Raw genomic sequence first — 14,468 nt, 5'->3', positions numbered from 1 at the left:
ATCCCTGTCCCACCCTATCCAGAATCCCCACAATAGTAACAGCAAAAGAAGTTTAAAGTTTTGTTGATATTTTTTTCCTTTCTTAAAAAAAAAAAAAAAAAGTAAATAAATTAAATTGCCAACAATGTGGTTGGACTAGCAAGTGGGGTAGTCATAACCAGGTCAATTCTAAAAAAAAAAAAAAAAAAAAATTGGGGAACAGAGTGATTTGTGAAATATAAACAAACAACAGCCAAGGAAATTTATCAAAATAACTAACTACAGTCACAGGGTTGGAGAGGGGTATATGGAACTATTGTGGGCCTGACACAGAGGCAGTATCTACCCTACTTCAGCAAAAGCCAGAGGGCAGCTTCTTGCTGAGCATATGAACCCCAACAATCTACCCCTTAGCCCAAACCCTGTCATTCCCTAATTATGAAAAAGTGGAAAACAGAGCTCATCTGGAAATTTTCAGCATTCCAATCTGTGCACCTGCAGACCCAGCAGGAGCCTGCACCTTTAAGGTGGGCTGAATAGGGATGTGCTTGGCACAGAGGTCCAGTCTTCCCCTAAGGGCTATCAGTGATGGCCAATTACTGGCTTATTTACTTCTAGGGTTTTGGTTCCACTCTTACCATTTCTTCTGGATGTCTGCTCCTCAGAGCTGTCCTATAAATGCTGCTTAGAATTAACAGGCCAGCCTGCTCTGATTCCCTGGTTTTAGAGGACAGGGATGATTAGTGATTCCTCATTCCATCCTGATCCTCTAGGGAAAATAAATCTCTTTGTGCTTTCTGAAAATACCTAGAACCAGGGACCCTACATAGGAAAATACATAGGTGGGGACTTTCCCACCCACACTTAGAATTTACAGACATTTTAGGGGAAGAAATATGGCAAAAGGCAGGAATCTGGGTTTCTCCCTTGAAAGGCTGAGCGAAGTGCTTCCGAGCCCTTCAGTGCCAGAACAGCAGGGAGATGTGCGGCTCAAGTGTAAGCCGAGGCATTAAGAATAGTGGGGAGGACGCAAGGCCCAGCTGCTGGAGTGATGGGGCTCTTCCAATTTCCATTTCTTCCTCATAGCTGGTTGAGCTCTCCTATATCTCCTCCACGCCATGCGCAAATATCATGACAAGCCCTGGCTCCTGCACCATGTCATCACCCATATGCTGATTTTCACAGGCCATCACGACAACAGCCTGCTTGCCAGGGATGCGCTTGGCCACGTAGTTCTCATAGTAGCGCCGGTTCATCTGTCTTGTCTCTAGTGTGGCCAGACCCTGGGGCCAGCTACATTCATGGGCATTTTCAATCAGCTCGTTGACAATAGAGGCAGGGCAGCCACTCTCCACCAGGGAGCGCTTGATTACAGCCTGGAGCACAGCATCTGGGGTCGAGAGCATCCCTCCCCAGCGGGTCACTCTGGCCGGCTGCAGGGAGTTCACCCACTCTAGAATCTCGTTGTATTCAATCGTCTCTTCCAGGTTCTGAAGGTTGGGGTTGACACTGCGGATTGCACGCATGTATGCCTTTAACAGCTGGATGTCTTGCTTCTGCTCCGACAGCTGGTGTTTATGTTCAGCTGATGTCTTCTCCAGCTCTGCAATACGCGTCTGCTGCTGCTGTACCACGGAGCGCAGGTGCTTAATGCAGTTGTGGTTTGGCAGCTCATCTTTGGGCATCTCCAGGCCGCAGCCCTGTTCACAGGTCACAGGCCGCTTCGGGTTGTGCTCACAATCACTGAGGTGAGACATGAGGTTGTCAAGACGGACAACAGCACTACAGCCAAACACAGCGTTGTCACAGGCAATCTGCAGCTTTGACAACATGTTCCGCATGATCCGAGGTACTGGGCGCAGGTGGGCAACCGTCACAACGCTACGGTCCACTGGACACGTCTGCTGCTGAGAGAACCACTGGGTGATGCAGGCATTGCAGAAAGCATGCTCGCAGTGAGGTGCCTGTACTGGCTTCTCCAATACTCCACTGCAAATAGGACAGATAAGGTCTTCGTCAACATCCCCCTGGAAACGGGTTACATCATACCCCATGTCTCATCACTGAAACCCAGATCCTTTCCAGTGTTGGGGGGCAGGTTCCCTGTTCACAAGGCTCCAACCCCCTGATGCCTCCACTCAGTGCCACTCAGGAGATGCTCCAAGTAACCCATCTTGTTGGCTATTTTCCAACTGAGTCATCTTTCCTAGTGACAAACTCCATCACCAAGGGATGGATGTAATGTCATAATCAGATGTCACAATCAGGAGCACTCGCCCTGGTCGCGGTCTGGACTCTCCGTACCCCGGCCTGCCAGGAGTTGAGGCCGCAGCGGCCACGAGATAACCCGGGTGCCGTGTCCCAGCCTTTCCCGAGAAGGGAAGGGGAAGGGGAAGATGGGGAAAGACTGTAATGAATCTTGAGAGAAATAGCTGCAAACATAAGGAGCGGAAGATTGAAATTGGATGAGGAACATTTTGTTTTTCCCGCTGCAAACATTAGTCCTGGGACCCCAGACACCGTGAGCCATCACCACTTACTTCCCTTTGCCTGTTTATATTTACTGACAGCGTGTGGCTGGGTTGCTGAGGCATTCCCTGATTTAGGGAAATCGGCTTTGCCCCAGACAGACATCTTCCTGCACATAGGCCATACCATAGGTAAGATCCAGCACCTCCACTGGGTTGTGCATTTTCCCCAGATATCTCATGGAAAGAATTTTTCAAAGGACAATGCCAGGAGGCCAAAGAGGAGTGAGGAAGGAGTCAGTAGATTGTAATTGTTATGCCAGGCCTCCAGGTGTGACACATCCCACAAGTCTCCTTTCATTGTACCAACCTGAGCACATTCTAGTACCCACATATGCCTGACTCTCCTCCTGCCCCTGGCCTCCATGGATCACTGAAACAATTTTGGGTTCAGTGATGAGCAAAAACCTGTTTCTTCCTTAAGTAGGTAGGGACAGATCTTTCCCTCATGACACACCCCTAGACTGTGGGTCTTGGCTTGCAAAAAAGGTTTCTTGCAGGAAGGTTGTGAAGAAGAAAGTGAAGAATTCGTGAGATATTGTTTGGGTTTGTCTCGGAGTTGTTTTTCTGCATTTAATTTCAGAGTCAGTCCAGTAGACGATCCACTCACTCATAGAACACACCCTTCCAGAAGCGAGTAGATGGCTCATCCTGTAGGGTGATGGCGTAGCGTGAGGCATGGACCCGGTTTTGAATCCCCGGCCCCTGAGGGGTGGTGGTGGAAACTAAAAAATAAAGAACTCTTTGGAGTATGCCAACCTTCCCTCGTCTTCATTCCCCCCACCCTTAATCAACTGAATGAACACAGTTCAAAAAGGACCAGTTGGACATGCAAATCTTTTCCAATGAGGGTACCTACCCTCAGAATGCCCATTTCCCTCCCCAGGGCAATATCTTCCTGTGGTTCAGGGCTGGCAGGCCCTGGAAGACACTGCACCTTCCTCGGGGCTCAGAGTTCCCTCTGGGCAGGGGTGAGCAGAGGATGTCCCAGTTGGCCCCTAGTGACCTGCAGGTAAAAGTGGAGTGAGCATGGATTGTTCAGGCCTACAGTTGTCCCCCACCTCATGACCTCCCATCACTTGTGGTAGAGAAGGTAGGGTAGCCTGAGTGGGCAGAGGTCATGGACAGAGGGTGAGGAGATACGGATCCAGAGTCCAGGCCTGTGAAGTGTAGGCTTAGGTGAAGGTCTATATATGAGGGCAGGGGTGTGTGTGTGTGAGTGAATGAGAGTGAGTGTGTGAACAAGAGAATACGAGAATAAATGTGTTTGGGTGTGTGTATATGCATGTGTAGGCAGGGCTATCAGTCCTAGGCTGAGGTTGTCCTTCAGGGCAAGTGTGCCCAGAACAGATGGCTCTGGCACCAAAAGGTTGACAAGTAAGTATTTCTGATGCTGGAGACAGTGGACCTCTACCCCCATCATCTCAGGATTTGCCCTGGAACTCACGAGTACCACGAGAGGCAACCTGATCCCCTGGTACCCAAAGAGGACATAGAGTCTCAAGCAAGGTTTGCTACAGAGTCTTCTCTGGGGCATTTGCTAAAAGGAGTTGGCCTACCACTCCTGGTGGGGGCAGGGGGGTGGGGAGGTTCTTGGTGGTGTCCAGGTCTCATGTTGCTGACCACCTTGGACTGACTAGATGTCCTGACTCTAAGGCTTCTGACTCTGTTCTTCCCTCCAGAACCCCCTTGTCCATTTACCACCTGGAGCCCACGGGAGGGGGGCAGTCTGGGATGATCAGGAAAATGTAACCTAAGAGGCCACCTGGCCACCACCAGGGTACTTTTCTTTCACATGCTGAGGATATCTGAGGGCTTTCTCACTACAGACCAGCAGCAGAAGGTTGCACTGTCCATAGGTGGTACAACTCCTGCCATGTCCTGCATTCCATATGCTCCCTCTTTAGCACTATGAACTCCCTTTTATGGATAAGGCAGAGGGTTGGGAGATTGAGGTGTCACTCAACATTAGGCATTGGGTTTGGAGACACAGCTGAGCTCAGGGAGCTGGGGATACCTGAAGTACACGATATTTCCTTCCCTGGAGAAGCAGGGCAAGGATAGCCTTGGGATTTGGGATTACCTTTGGGACAGGTGGTGGGCTTCACAGTGTCAACCTGGGGGCAGTGGGGACCCTGTGGGCGGGGCAGGCAGTCATCAGCCCCAGGCAATGGGATGAAGGTACCAGGTTTTCAGGGCAGCTCATGGTGGATTCCTGGGGGACAGTAGAAACCACAGGTACATCTGTATCCATGACTTCCATTGGTGGGTGACAATGTGGTACTGCCTCTCAGGCAGATGTACCTGAGGACATGGAGAACCATAGCTGGCCTCCTCCAAACTGTTGGGGGTCCAGCCAGACTTGGGGGCCCTGGACCTCAGGCTTGTCCTGGGGCAAAGCCAGTGAGGATAAACCAAGGGTTAATGGCTCAGCTGAACATCCCTGGGATCAGAAGTTTCACAAATGACCCCTTGAGAAGTTCCTCTGAGCCCTCAAAACACTTTTGCTCCCAGAACAGAAACTCAGAAGTAGGACTCCGAGAGACAATTCTGGGAATTTCCAGCATCTTCCAGATAAGCTCAGCAAATGCTCCTTGTCCTTAGCTCCCCTAGACAGATGGAGAAGGTCTCCTTTCACCCAAGACCTGACTGTAGCTCCTGGGGACCATGGTGTCTCTAGACTTTCAGACAAACAGGGACAAAAGCACTGCAGGCATCTTGGATACCTGTGGGCAGAGGCTGACGGCCAAGGAGGAAAAGACCTGGGCCTGTATGATGGAGGCAGAGGCTGCCCTGGGACTTAGGGTATGCCTTGGTCTGCAGAGAGTCTTCATGGGGACTGTGAGAGTGTGTCCAGCTCAGTTCTCCATGTAAGTGGTGGAATGTTCAGCCAACAGAAGAGACATTCTGGTCTGCGCCCATCAGTAGGGCTAGGGAAATCCATTGGGGTTTCTGGAAGGCTGACTGGATCTTGGGACCACCTTTCCTCCTCACCCTGCATGACAGAGCTCTGCCTCCAGGGGATGGGACAGCCCTAGCTGGCTGCAGTAGTGCCCTGAGGGGCATGGCTGGCACTGGTCCTTGCTGTCCAGACCAGGGGCAGAGGCATAGAATCCCTGGGGACATGCAAGTGTGGAGCCCTTTCCCTTAGGTCAGAAGAAGCCAAGGGGGTAGGGGGCAGATGTCATTCCCAGAAAGTCCTGTGGCCTACAGCTGTGCAGTGGGGTAGATGGAAGAGAGAGTGTATCATCAGAGCTGGGATCTCAACTGCACATGCCACAGCTGGAACTCAGGGAGAGGACAGGGACCAGGCTCATTTGAAGGAGGCTGTGTTGCTGATAAGATCCTGTGCAGAATCCCTCCTTGATACATGATTTCCTGAGCCTGTGCGGCCTGTGGCTGAAGAACAAACAGATCCTGTGGGAGGGTTCTGACTTGGTGAATCTTGGGTTCCACTTGGTTGCCTCCTTCTCCTACTTTTCTCCCTCTTTCCCTGTCTCCTGGCATTAATATGAAATTCCAGAAGAAAGGGGCTGGCCTGGTCTGGAAAAGGCAAGGACTGTTCATGTCCAGATCACACAACAGGTCAGTGACAAATCAGGAAGTGCTGCTCACATCTGTTCACCTGTTCCTGCAACCCTTATTTGTGTGTCTATCCTTCCAAGAGATTTTCCCTAAACTAGGATAAGATGGTCCCTTGGCTTTTTGCCAAGTGACCTGGACTAACCAGTTGCCCTATAAGTTCTTGATTTCTTCTTTAAGATGGGGCCACCTTGTTCCGGGCCCTTGTGAGAATGCTGAGTATGTGTGTACACATGCTGAAATGCACCTAGCATAAAGGCTCTTATTACCACATGTCATCAACCCAAATACCGTCTAGTACAAAAGGAGCTATGATCTCACAGACAATTTAAAAGGGAAAGATCGCTGTTAGCCATGACTGTCAGATGGCATGGATTTTACAGTACTGTTGATTTTAGGGGTGTTAAATGTGAAAGAGATGCACATTTTTGAATCAATGGGATGAGCTATTATAGACTCTGTGCCAGGGAAGGTAAGAGGGTCCCGCACTTAGGGAGCTGCAATCCTGGTGAGAAGCAGGGGTCCCTGACAAAGCTCTATGGTCCTGAGCTCATACACACCTGAGTGTGACAGGGGGTACCCACCCTTCTGGGCTACCAGGGGCACAGCATTACCTACCTTGTGTTTCATGGGGGTGGGAGACATGGCCCCCTCTGTACAGTAATGGGCAGAGTGGCAGAGTCCTGATGGCTGGGAAAGCCCTTCTGAAGAGCAGAACATTCCTGGAAGAAGCAGAGCCAGGTAGGGCAGGCAACAGACAGATCCCTCCCCACTCCCACTAGCTCCAGCAGAGACCCTGCCCCTCTTAGGTGCACTCCTCCTCCCTGTACAGGCCCCAAAACCCCACTGCTGGCTTCCTCCCCAGGGCCTAAGATAAGGATAAGGTGAGATGATGGGCAAATAGGCAAGGGAGAAATGGGCAGGAGGAGCAGGACATGTGGGGCTGCTCAGTCTCTCCAGTAGCAACTGATCAGGATGCAGGGAATGAAGAGGTTATGAGTGTCCTGAGGATAGTGGAGGCTGAGGTTCTGCTATGTATTCTGATCCATATTTGGGACTCTGTCCTGGCATCTTTGACCCAGCTATTGAGCTCTGGGTGCTGCTTACAAAGCAGACACTTCCTTTGTGGATTTGTTGTCCTGCCTTCCACTTCACTTTTTCTCATTATCACCTCATCCTTCATCCCCATCACCCTGAATACCCATGGTTGGTGCAGAGTCCACAAACCTGGTGGGCATGGCTCACAGTCCAGTTCTGCAGCAGCCCCTTGCTTGGGCCCAAATGTCCCTGGAGGGCACAGGTGGCAGTTGCCAAGTGAGAACCAGGGGGACAGAAGTAGCCTTGAAGAAACAGGCTAGGGGCACGGGCTATAGGATATAGGGGGAAATGGCAGTGTTAGCCTGACTTGAGGTAGAACTCCCACCCTTTGAGAATCCTAAGTCAGAGACTAGGAACCTCCTTGTTAAATATTCTCAGGTCCAGCCCTCCATTAGGTACTTTATTCTTTGTCTGATTTCTGTCTGTACTGACTGTGAGGGGCCCATGTGGGCACTGGTTGACCATCTGGTAAGGAGATGCATGATCCAGGAAACCTGTTGGCCTTTGAGCATAAATCTTCCTTCTGCAGGATGCAGCACTCACCTGCAGAATGTGGCTAGCATGCCACAGCAGTCTGGGGGAACTAACTCAGGCTTGGCCAACTAGGTCTTGAGTCCTGGAGCTCAGATTGTCTTGCCCTGTCTACACTTGTGTCCCAACTGTGCCCAGAGGGTCAAAGGTATAGGGGGAAGAAACCCTATTCTTGTTTAAATCCCCAACATGCTCTCTCCTTGCACCCTGCATATTACAGGAATGTTGCCCCTCTCCCTCCACAAATGTCATTGTTCAAGCACAGTAAGTGGGTCATATATTCATATGTAAAAATAGATCAATAACATCTCTGGCTACCAGCACCCTGAGGGGACCTCGTGGCAGCCTCTGGGACCTACTTGTGCCAGAGGTTTCACAGTAGAACCCTGCTGGGCAGGGCTCACAGGACCCCTGTTCCTCCTGGGGCTGGAATCTTCCAACACCACAGTTTTGTGGCTGGGAAGATCCCTCAGGACAGTAGAAACCTGGGGGTACCAGAAAGATGTGGGGGTGGCTAAGGTCTGACCAGGGAGACAGTAATACCCTGCTAAGCATGACCTATCTGGAAGGCGTTTTCCAGTCCCTGTGGAGACAGACTTTGTCCATGACAGCAAAATTGACTTTAAATGAGAAGAGCAGAGTGCCTTGGACTGAATCTACACCTGAAAGAATAGAGTTCCATGGAGTTCATAGTATGAAGCTTTGGAGCTGTACTCTGTGTCTCCTCCTGGCTCTGAGGTCCCTCTTGGTTTTGCAGATCAATCCCTCTATGGCTAAAGGCATGTCTGGTCACATCCATGGGACTGTGTTCAGAAAATGAACTACATACAGGCCAGTATGCATTGTTGGAGTGAGAAGTGTGTGGCCTGGGTATAGGTGATATGCTGATGTCTTGAGATCCCAATTTGATTCTGGTGTGACACACTGATATGATTGTGGGCCCCTCAGGGTCCAGGGACTGTGCAGGAAAATGATGCCCTCTGATTTTTTCAGCAGCACCTGTCCATTTACCACCTGGCTATACTTTGTTCTAGTGGTTTATATAAATTGGGAAAGACAACTAAGTGAAAAATGCATGTCACTCTCCCTTGTCCCATATAGTCACTGCTATGCTTACCTTCCCAGCCTTGGGCCCAATCCTGGCCAGGACTCCTGAAGTCGTGTCCCATGCTTCTTGTACAGGCCAAACCCCTGCTTCCTTCAGATCTTGACTGGATGGAATCTTGGTCCTTCTCTCTTCCCCCCATCGACACCTGTCAACATCCTAGGTTGCCTTTGAGCCTCCACCAGTCCTTCTCCTTTACTGTGGGGTCAATGTCACTCTCCAAAACGCCTGGAGTACCTTGTCCAGACCCTATGAAAGTTTTGGTCAGAGGTCACCACATGCCTGGGCCAGGCCCTGATATTTACTCTGTCTTCTTCTGGTCTCTTTCCCATTGTGAACTCCTTTTGATCCATTCCCACTCCTGGCCCAAGAAGGTCTGAAAAAGAGCTTGGTATAAGGGGTTGAATATCCATTGAATCTCCTCCACAAGCAAGCTTAGGGCCTCTGAGACAAACTGACCAGTTAGGACCAGGGCAAAGTCCAGAGCGATGGTTCTGGTGTTCTGAATCAGCACAGAATTGTCCTGCAGGGCAGTGTCTGCAGGCTCTGGCACTGTGTGCTTCAGACTTTTCTCTGAAGGTGCCTCTGGGACATGGGTGTTGGGTGGGGTTCTGGGTACCCAGAGGGCAGTAGTAGCCAGCAGGACAATCCATTGGCCTCATGGGCCTGGTTCCTTGCTCCTGGATCTCAAAGAGACAGAACCTGTGGACACAGTGGGTGGGTTGCCAGAAATTGGTACATCCACATTCCCAGTCTTTCTGGAAAGTGATATTTCCTTCAGGGAAAGGAAACTTCTGGGACCTGGGGATTTGGAAAGAAGCAAAATTCTCACAGGCCCATCAGAAGGCAGAGAAAATGAAAAACAGGTAGACAACAGGTTTCATTCTTTTGCATGAACCTGCATCCTTCCATGGTCCTCCACTGGTTTTGGGGTGTTGATGGGACTGGGCTGTCAGGCAGTTGCAAGCTGGGGTGCCCATGGTGATCAGTCACTATCCATGAGGATACCTGCCACATGTGTTAGCCCCTTTTGCCTTCAGGGAACTTGGGAAAACCTAGATGTTAATAGACAGAGAAGAGGGACCTTCCAGACCAAGTGGCAGCTCCCACTTTCCAGCAGGACCGGTCTTGCGGATGCTCTGTCCAGGTTCATCTTGATACTGTCCAGGGGATCAGATCAAAGACTCCAGACTGCCTGTGGGGCATGAGTGCCCAGGGGGACAGATAGCATCTAGAAAAGAAAAGGGAAAGACTTGTTCTGGGTCTACTAAGGGGAGCTGGAATTAACCATTGTCTTTGGGCTTCTCCCCTTGTTTGCCTGACCTGTTTCACTAGAGGGGGATCATTGACCTGAGAGTACTTTTATTCCCTCCCCCAAAGCACAAATTCTCTATCCTTGACTGATCTAAGTGTTTCTTGATGTTTCTCTTCCTTCTTTCTCATCTCAGGAGTCTCCATCTCCATTTCTGAGCAGACACTGACCTCTGGGTGCAGGAGGAGCTTCACCAATGCACAGTATTCCTCACCCCTTCTGCACAGTCCAGGAGCCATAGAATCTAAGCTGAAAGGAATGCCATGGTTTATGTCTTTTTCTGAGATGACCCACTGGGAATTGTGAGAAGGGTCCATTCTTACCTGGACTGTGTCCAGAGAAATAGGCGCAGGGGCACTACCAGCCTCCTTCACACAAGGCCTCTGGAGAACTCAAGCCAGGCAGGGAGTAGAACCAGCCAGCTGGACATGGCTGGCAGTCCTCCATGGATGCAGCACCTAGGATGGGCAAGAAGGAGCCTGTAGGTGCACACACTGAACCTGGGACAGGAGGTCTCCTGGATGGATAGTTCCTGATTTCTCATCTAGTATTCTGGGGCAAAAGCTCAGTGGAACCCTCCCCAAATCCCTACAGTGTTTCTGCAGCCCAACCTCTCTGTAACCTTCTCTGGGACACAGCCCAGTTCTGGATCATTCCCGTTACTCTTTTAACCTCCACACGGCATGCTCTATCTGTGTAGGACTGACTCTGCTCTGTAAGGGAAATTCAGGGATTTATTCTTGTGTCTCTCTTCAGAAGACTCACAAGGCTGACTTCTAGCTCCTCTCTCCTCTCAGGGGCCCAGAGAGTAGACCTCACCCAAGAGAGTCACACAGGGGGAGAATGGAGCTGGCCAGGGGCTGCCCTGGGGACAGAAGTGTCCTAGAGGGCAGAGGTCTCCTGTGATCCCATTAGTGGGATTAGGGACAGATGCTCTCTGAGTGCAGTAGAACCCAGCTCTGCAGGGTCCTGATGGGGCCACAGTCCAGGCAGGAGACAATAGAATCCTGGAAGGAATAACAGGTTGCCCCTGGGATGGGGGCAGAGAACTTGAGTTGCCTGTCCCCCAGGGATGATCTCCTCAGATGCTCTCAGGTTGTAGCCCAGGCCTCTTCTTCTGAGCCAGGCCTGAGTCTATACTCAATCAGCAGGGACAGTGTGGCCTAATGTGTCCAAAGTGGGAAAAAGAGGATGGGGTGGGTCGTTTCCTCTTACCTGCCTCACAGGGTGTACAATCTGACTGCTGGATGCCCCCTCTCTGCGGCTTGTATGTGCCCCTGGGGCAAGGGAACTGAAAAGCAAAGGTTGTGGAGGCTGGGCAGTAGTGGCCAGCAGGACATTCATTCCCTGCCACAGATGAGGTGGGCAGGCAGAAGAAACTACAGAGAGGGGAGGAAGGTATCAGAGGTCTGGGTGTCTGATGTGTGTTGGAGGTGGCTACCTGGGTCACTGTCCACCACTGACTTCTGGACTTATCACCCTCTCAGGGATGCTCCTTTGCATAGTGCAGTGCCCTAACTGAGGGTTTGGGGATGGAGGAAGTGAATGGCTTAAATGGCAGGTAAACAGTTGCAGACTTGAAATTAGGAATGACTCAGTGATACTTAACAAAGAGATCACAAGACAGAGACAGATGGCTGAGGAGGAGTTGTGGAAATTCCCTGGTGACTTCTTATAGTCTGTGGCTTAGCCACCTTCTGCAGCAGGAATGCAAATGTTGTGTCCAGAAACTCAAGGGTCCCCAGGATTCCTCTTAGCACTCACTCCTGGGGACAAGGCTCACAGTGACCTTGAGCAGTCAGGGTGTTGTGGGTTCCTGCAGGGCAGGGTTTTGGGGAGACAGTACTAGGGGGTTGAAAATGTCCTGAAAAGGAAGCAGATCTCACAGGTCAGCGTTCCAGGGATCCCCCTCCCTGTTGTTCATTGTATTCCCAGGCTTCTAGGGCTCTTACAGGCCCATGGACCTATAGGATTCAGTGCACAGTTGTTAGTCTCCCCAGGGTTCTTGGTCCCCATCAGGTGGCAGAGGAAGGGGCTGCTGAGCTCTCACTTGACTTTGGAATTGCTCATTCCCCACCTTCCCAGGTTCCTCCTTAGCTACTCCTTCCCAAGAGGGTACCTGTAGGGCATGGGCCACTGGTCTTGTCCCCCAGGGAGCTGTTGGAGAAGAGAGTGCCCTGGATACAGAAGAACCCTTCACTGAAGAGCCCAAAAGTATTGGTGAAGCCAGCAGAGATGCACTAGTGACCCCACAGGCATGGAGAGCAGGCAGTCTACAGGAGACCCCAAGTGAGAATGCATGATCTTGACTCCTGCCAGGACAGGAAAGCAGGGCCACCCCAGGAAGATTTGTGAGAAGTGTTTGGTGAGGAAGCAAAGGACTGAAAGGGACCTTCAATCTGAGACTATCTTCTTTGGTTTCCTGCCCATCTTAGCCCTCCTTCTCCCACCAACAACGGCCGATTCATCGTATAATCATGCCTCTTTGCTAGCACATTCTCCAGGATGGATGGGATGGATGGGTGCTCACTCCCCACAGGCTGCTCCTTTGTGTGTCAGCCCCAAACATCAATCCAGCGGGCTCATCTGTAGCCAAGAATTAACCCTTCAAACTACTCCATCCACATGTTGCCCTTCCTCTATCTCTTCCTTCCATCTCTTCAATCCCTTCTTCTAAATTCTCTTTTTTTGGTTTGACTCATAACACCAGAGGATGCCTAGTCCTTCTACGTCTGAAGACCTACTGTGGTGGGGCCCTTCCCTCCCTACACCATTGCATGCATGGGCCTTGTTTGCTGTATTCTCAGATGTTTTAGCCCCAGCTTATGTTACTTGTTCAGCATTTTACACATGCTTGTTGGGAACTACACTGTGGCTAAAGAGCAGTGAGCAAAAGACAGGTTCCCTGACTTTGGGACGCTCCTATTTTAGTGAGGAAAACCTTATAAATAAGGTCAAAAGTAAAACAGAACATGATACTGTGCTGTGTGCTCATGGGGCCAGAGGATGCCACTGGTGGAAGTGACCTGAGGAAAAAAGGCACCTAGCTGGACTGGTGTCCCTGACCTCATGACCCCATGGTAAACTTTGATCTTGGGGACAACGTGGTTTGATCAAATTCAATCAGGTCCCTCCCCACCCTGGCTGTTTGTCCCAGCTGAGATTTCCCTACCTCTGAACCAAGATTGATCCAGGGACTGAAGGTGCCAGGTGGGCAGGGTTGAGGCATGGCTGATCCCCTGGGGCAATAGTATCCCTGAGGACAAGGGCCAGCCTCCTCTGGAAACCAAGACACAGGTCAGCCTGACCACTGAGAAAGGCAAGAGGAGGAAGGGGAGGAGGAGGAATGTGCTACCTGTAGTATCTCCTTCTTTCCCTATTTGGGTTCTGGGCCCAGGTGATTGGGCTACTGGTTCTGAGGACACTGTGAAAGGGTCCCTCCCCCAGGCCACACCCTCTGTAGGAAGTAATTCACATACACCCATGCTGCTAGCACAAGAGGAGGTCAGGGAAGCTTTACTGATGAGGGCAGTGCCCACTGGAAGGAGACCTGGGAGAGCAGGTTCCTTCCTGGGATGTTCAAGCCTGGGACTGTAGAAGATTGACAGTGTCTGATAGGGGCTCACAAGTAACCTTCCATTCTTGCTCTTGTAGTGAGGTCTATGCAGACATCTTGTGTGGGCTTATGTTTTCCCTGTGAAATTCAGGGAATCCTTAGGTTCCCACCTAGCATGAGCAGAGGATGGAGGGGACATAAAACAGAACTCTGTTCATCCCTGGGCCACAGTGTCCTGCACCAAGCAGTGACAGCCAGGAAACATGGCCCATGACAGAGACCCAGTTCTATGGGACAGAAGTAATGAATCTGTCTCTCTCAATTGACCAGTGAGTGGGTGGAAGACTCTGAACCCCCAATCCCCAGTTGGGGACCTCAGGAACACCTTCAGTGCTGGGCTCAGGGTGGGGTTAGGTTGAGCTTCTGATGCAGAAGAAGCCCTCCCAGCACTGTCCACCAGTCTCTGTTGCATTGGTCCTGGGGCAGAAACTGCTCACATCACAGGCTTGACACTCCAGAAGGCTGGTTAGCCCAGGCTTGGGGCCATAGGTGCCCTGGGGGCAGGGCTGCCAGTGAGCCTGTGCCTTCAGGGCAGTAGAAACCTGTGGAAGGAGCAGGACCCACCTGGGGACCTGGGGAGGTAAAGAGGGGAGGATGACAAAGAATGGTGGGGGAAGCTGAGGAGCTCAGGGCTCCACATAGCTTGACTTCTTCCTGGGGTCTCTTACCCAGGACATGTGAGTGCTCTGTGAATGTAGGGATAATTGCCTCTGGGCC

General features: G+C 51.1%; 1 protein-coding gene across 1 annotated transcript; it reads right to left on the bottom strand.

Moving 5' to 3' along the window:
* Window positions 1-218: 218 nt before the first annotated feature.
* Window positions 219-2,380, bottom strand: LOC306659367 (E3 ubiquitin-protein ligase NRDP1-like). Its single transcript, XM_079136848.1, has one exon. The coding sequence runs from the start codon at window positions 2,031-2,033 to the stop codon at window positions 1,080-1,082; it is 954 nt and encodes a 317-aa protein (XP_078992974.1). The 5' UTR covers window positions 2,034-2,380; the 3' UTR covers window positions 219-1,079.
* Between the last annotated feature and the right edge of the window lie 12,088 nt (window positions 2,381-14,468).

This window comes from Sciurus vulgaris (assembly GCF_902686455.1).
Source record: "Sciurus vulgaris genome assembly, chromosome: 4".
NCBI lineage: Eukaryota > Metazoa > Chordata > Mammalia > Rodentia > Sciuridae > Sciurus > Sciurus vulgaris.
Note: the sequence above shows the minus strand (reverse complement) of the source record. Positions and strands in the feature narration are given on the sequence as shown.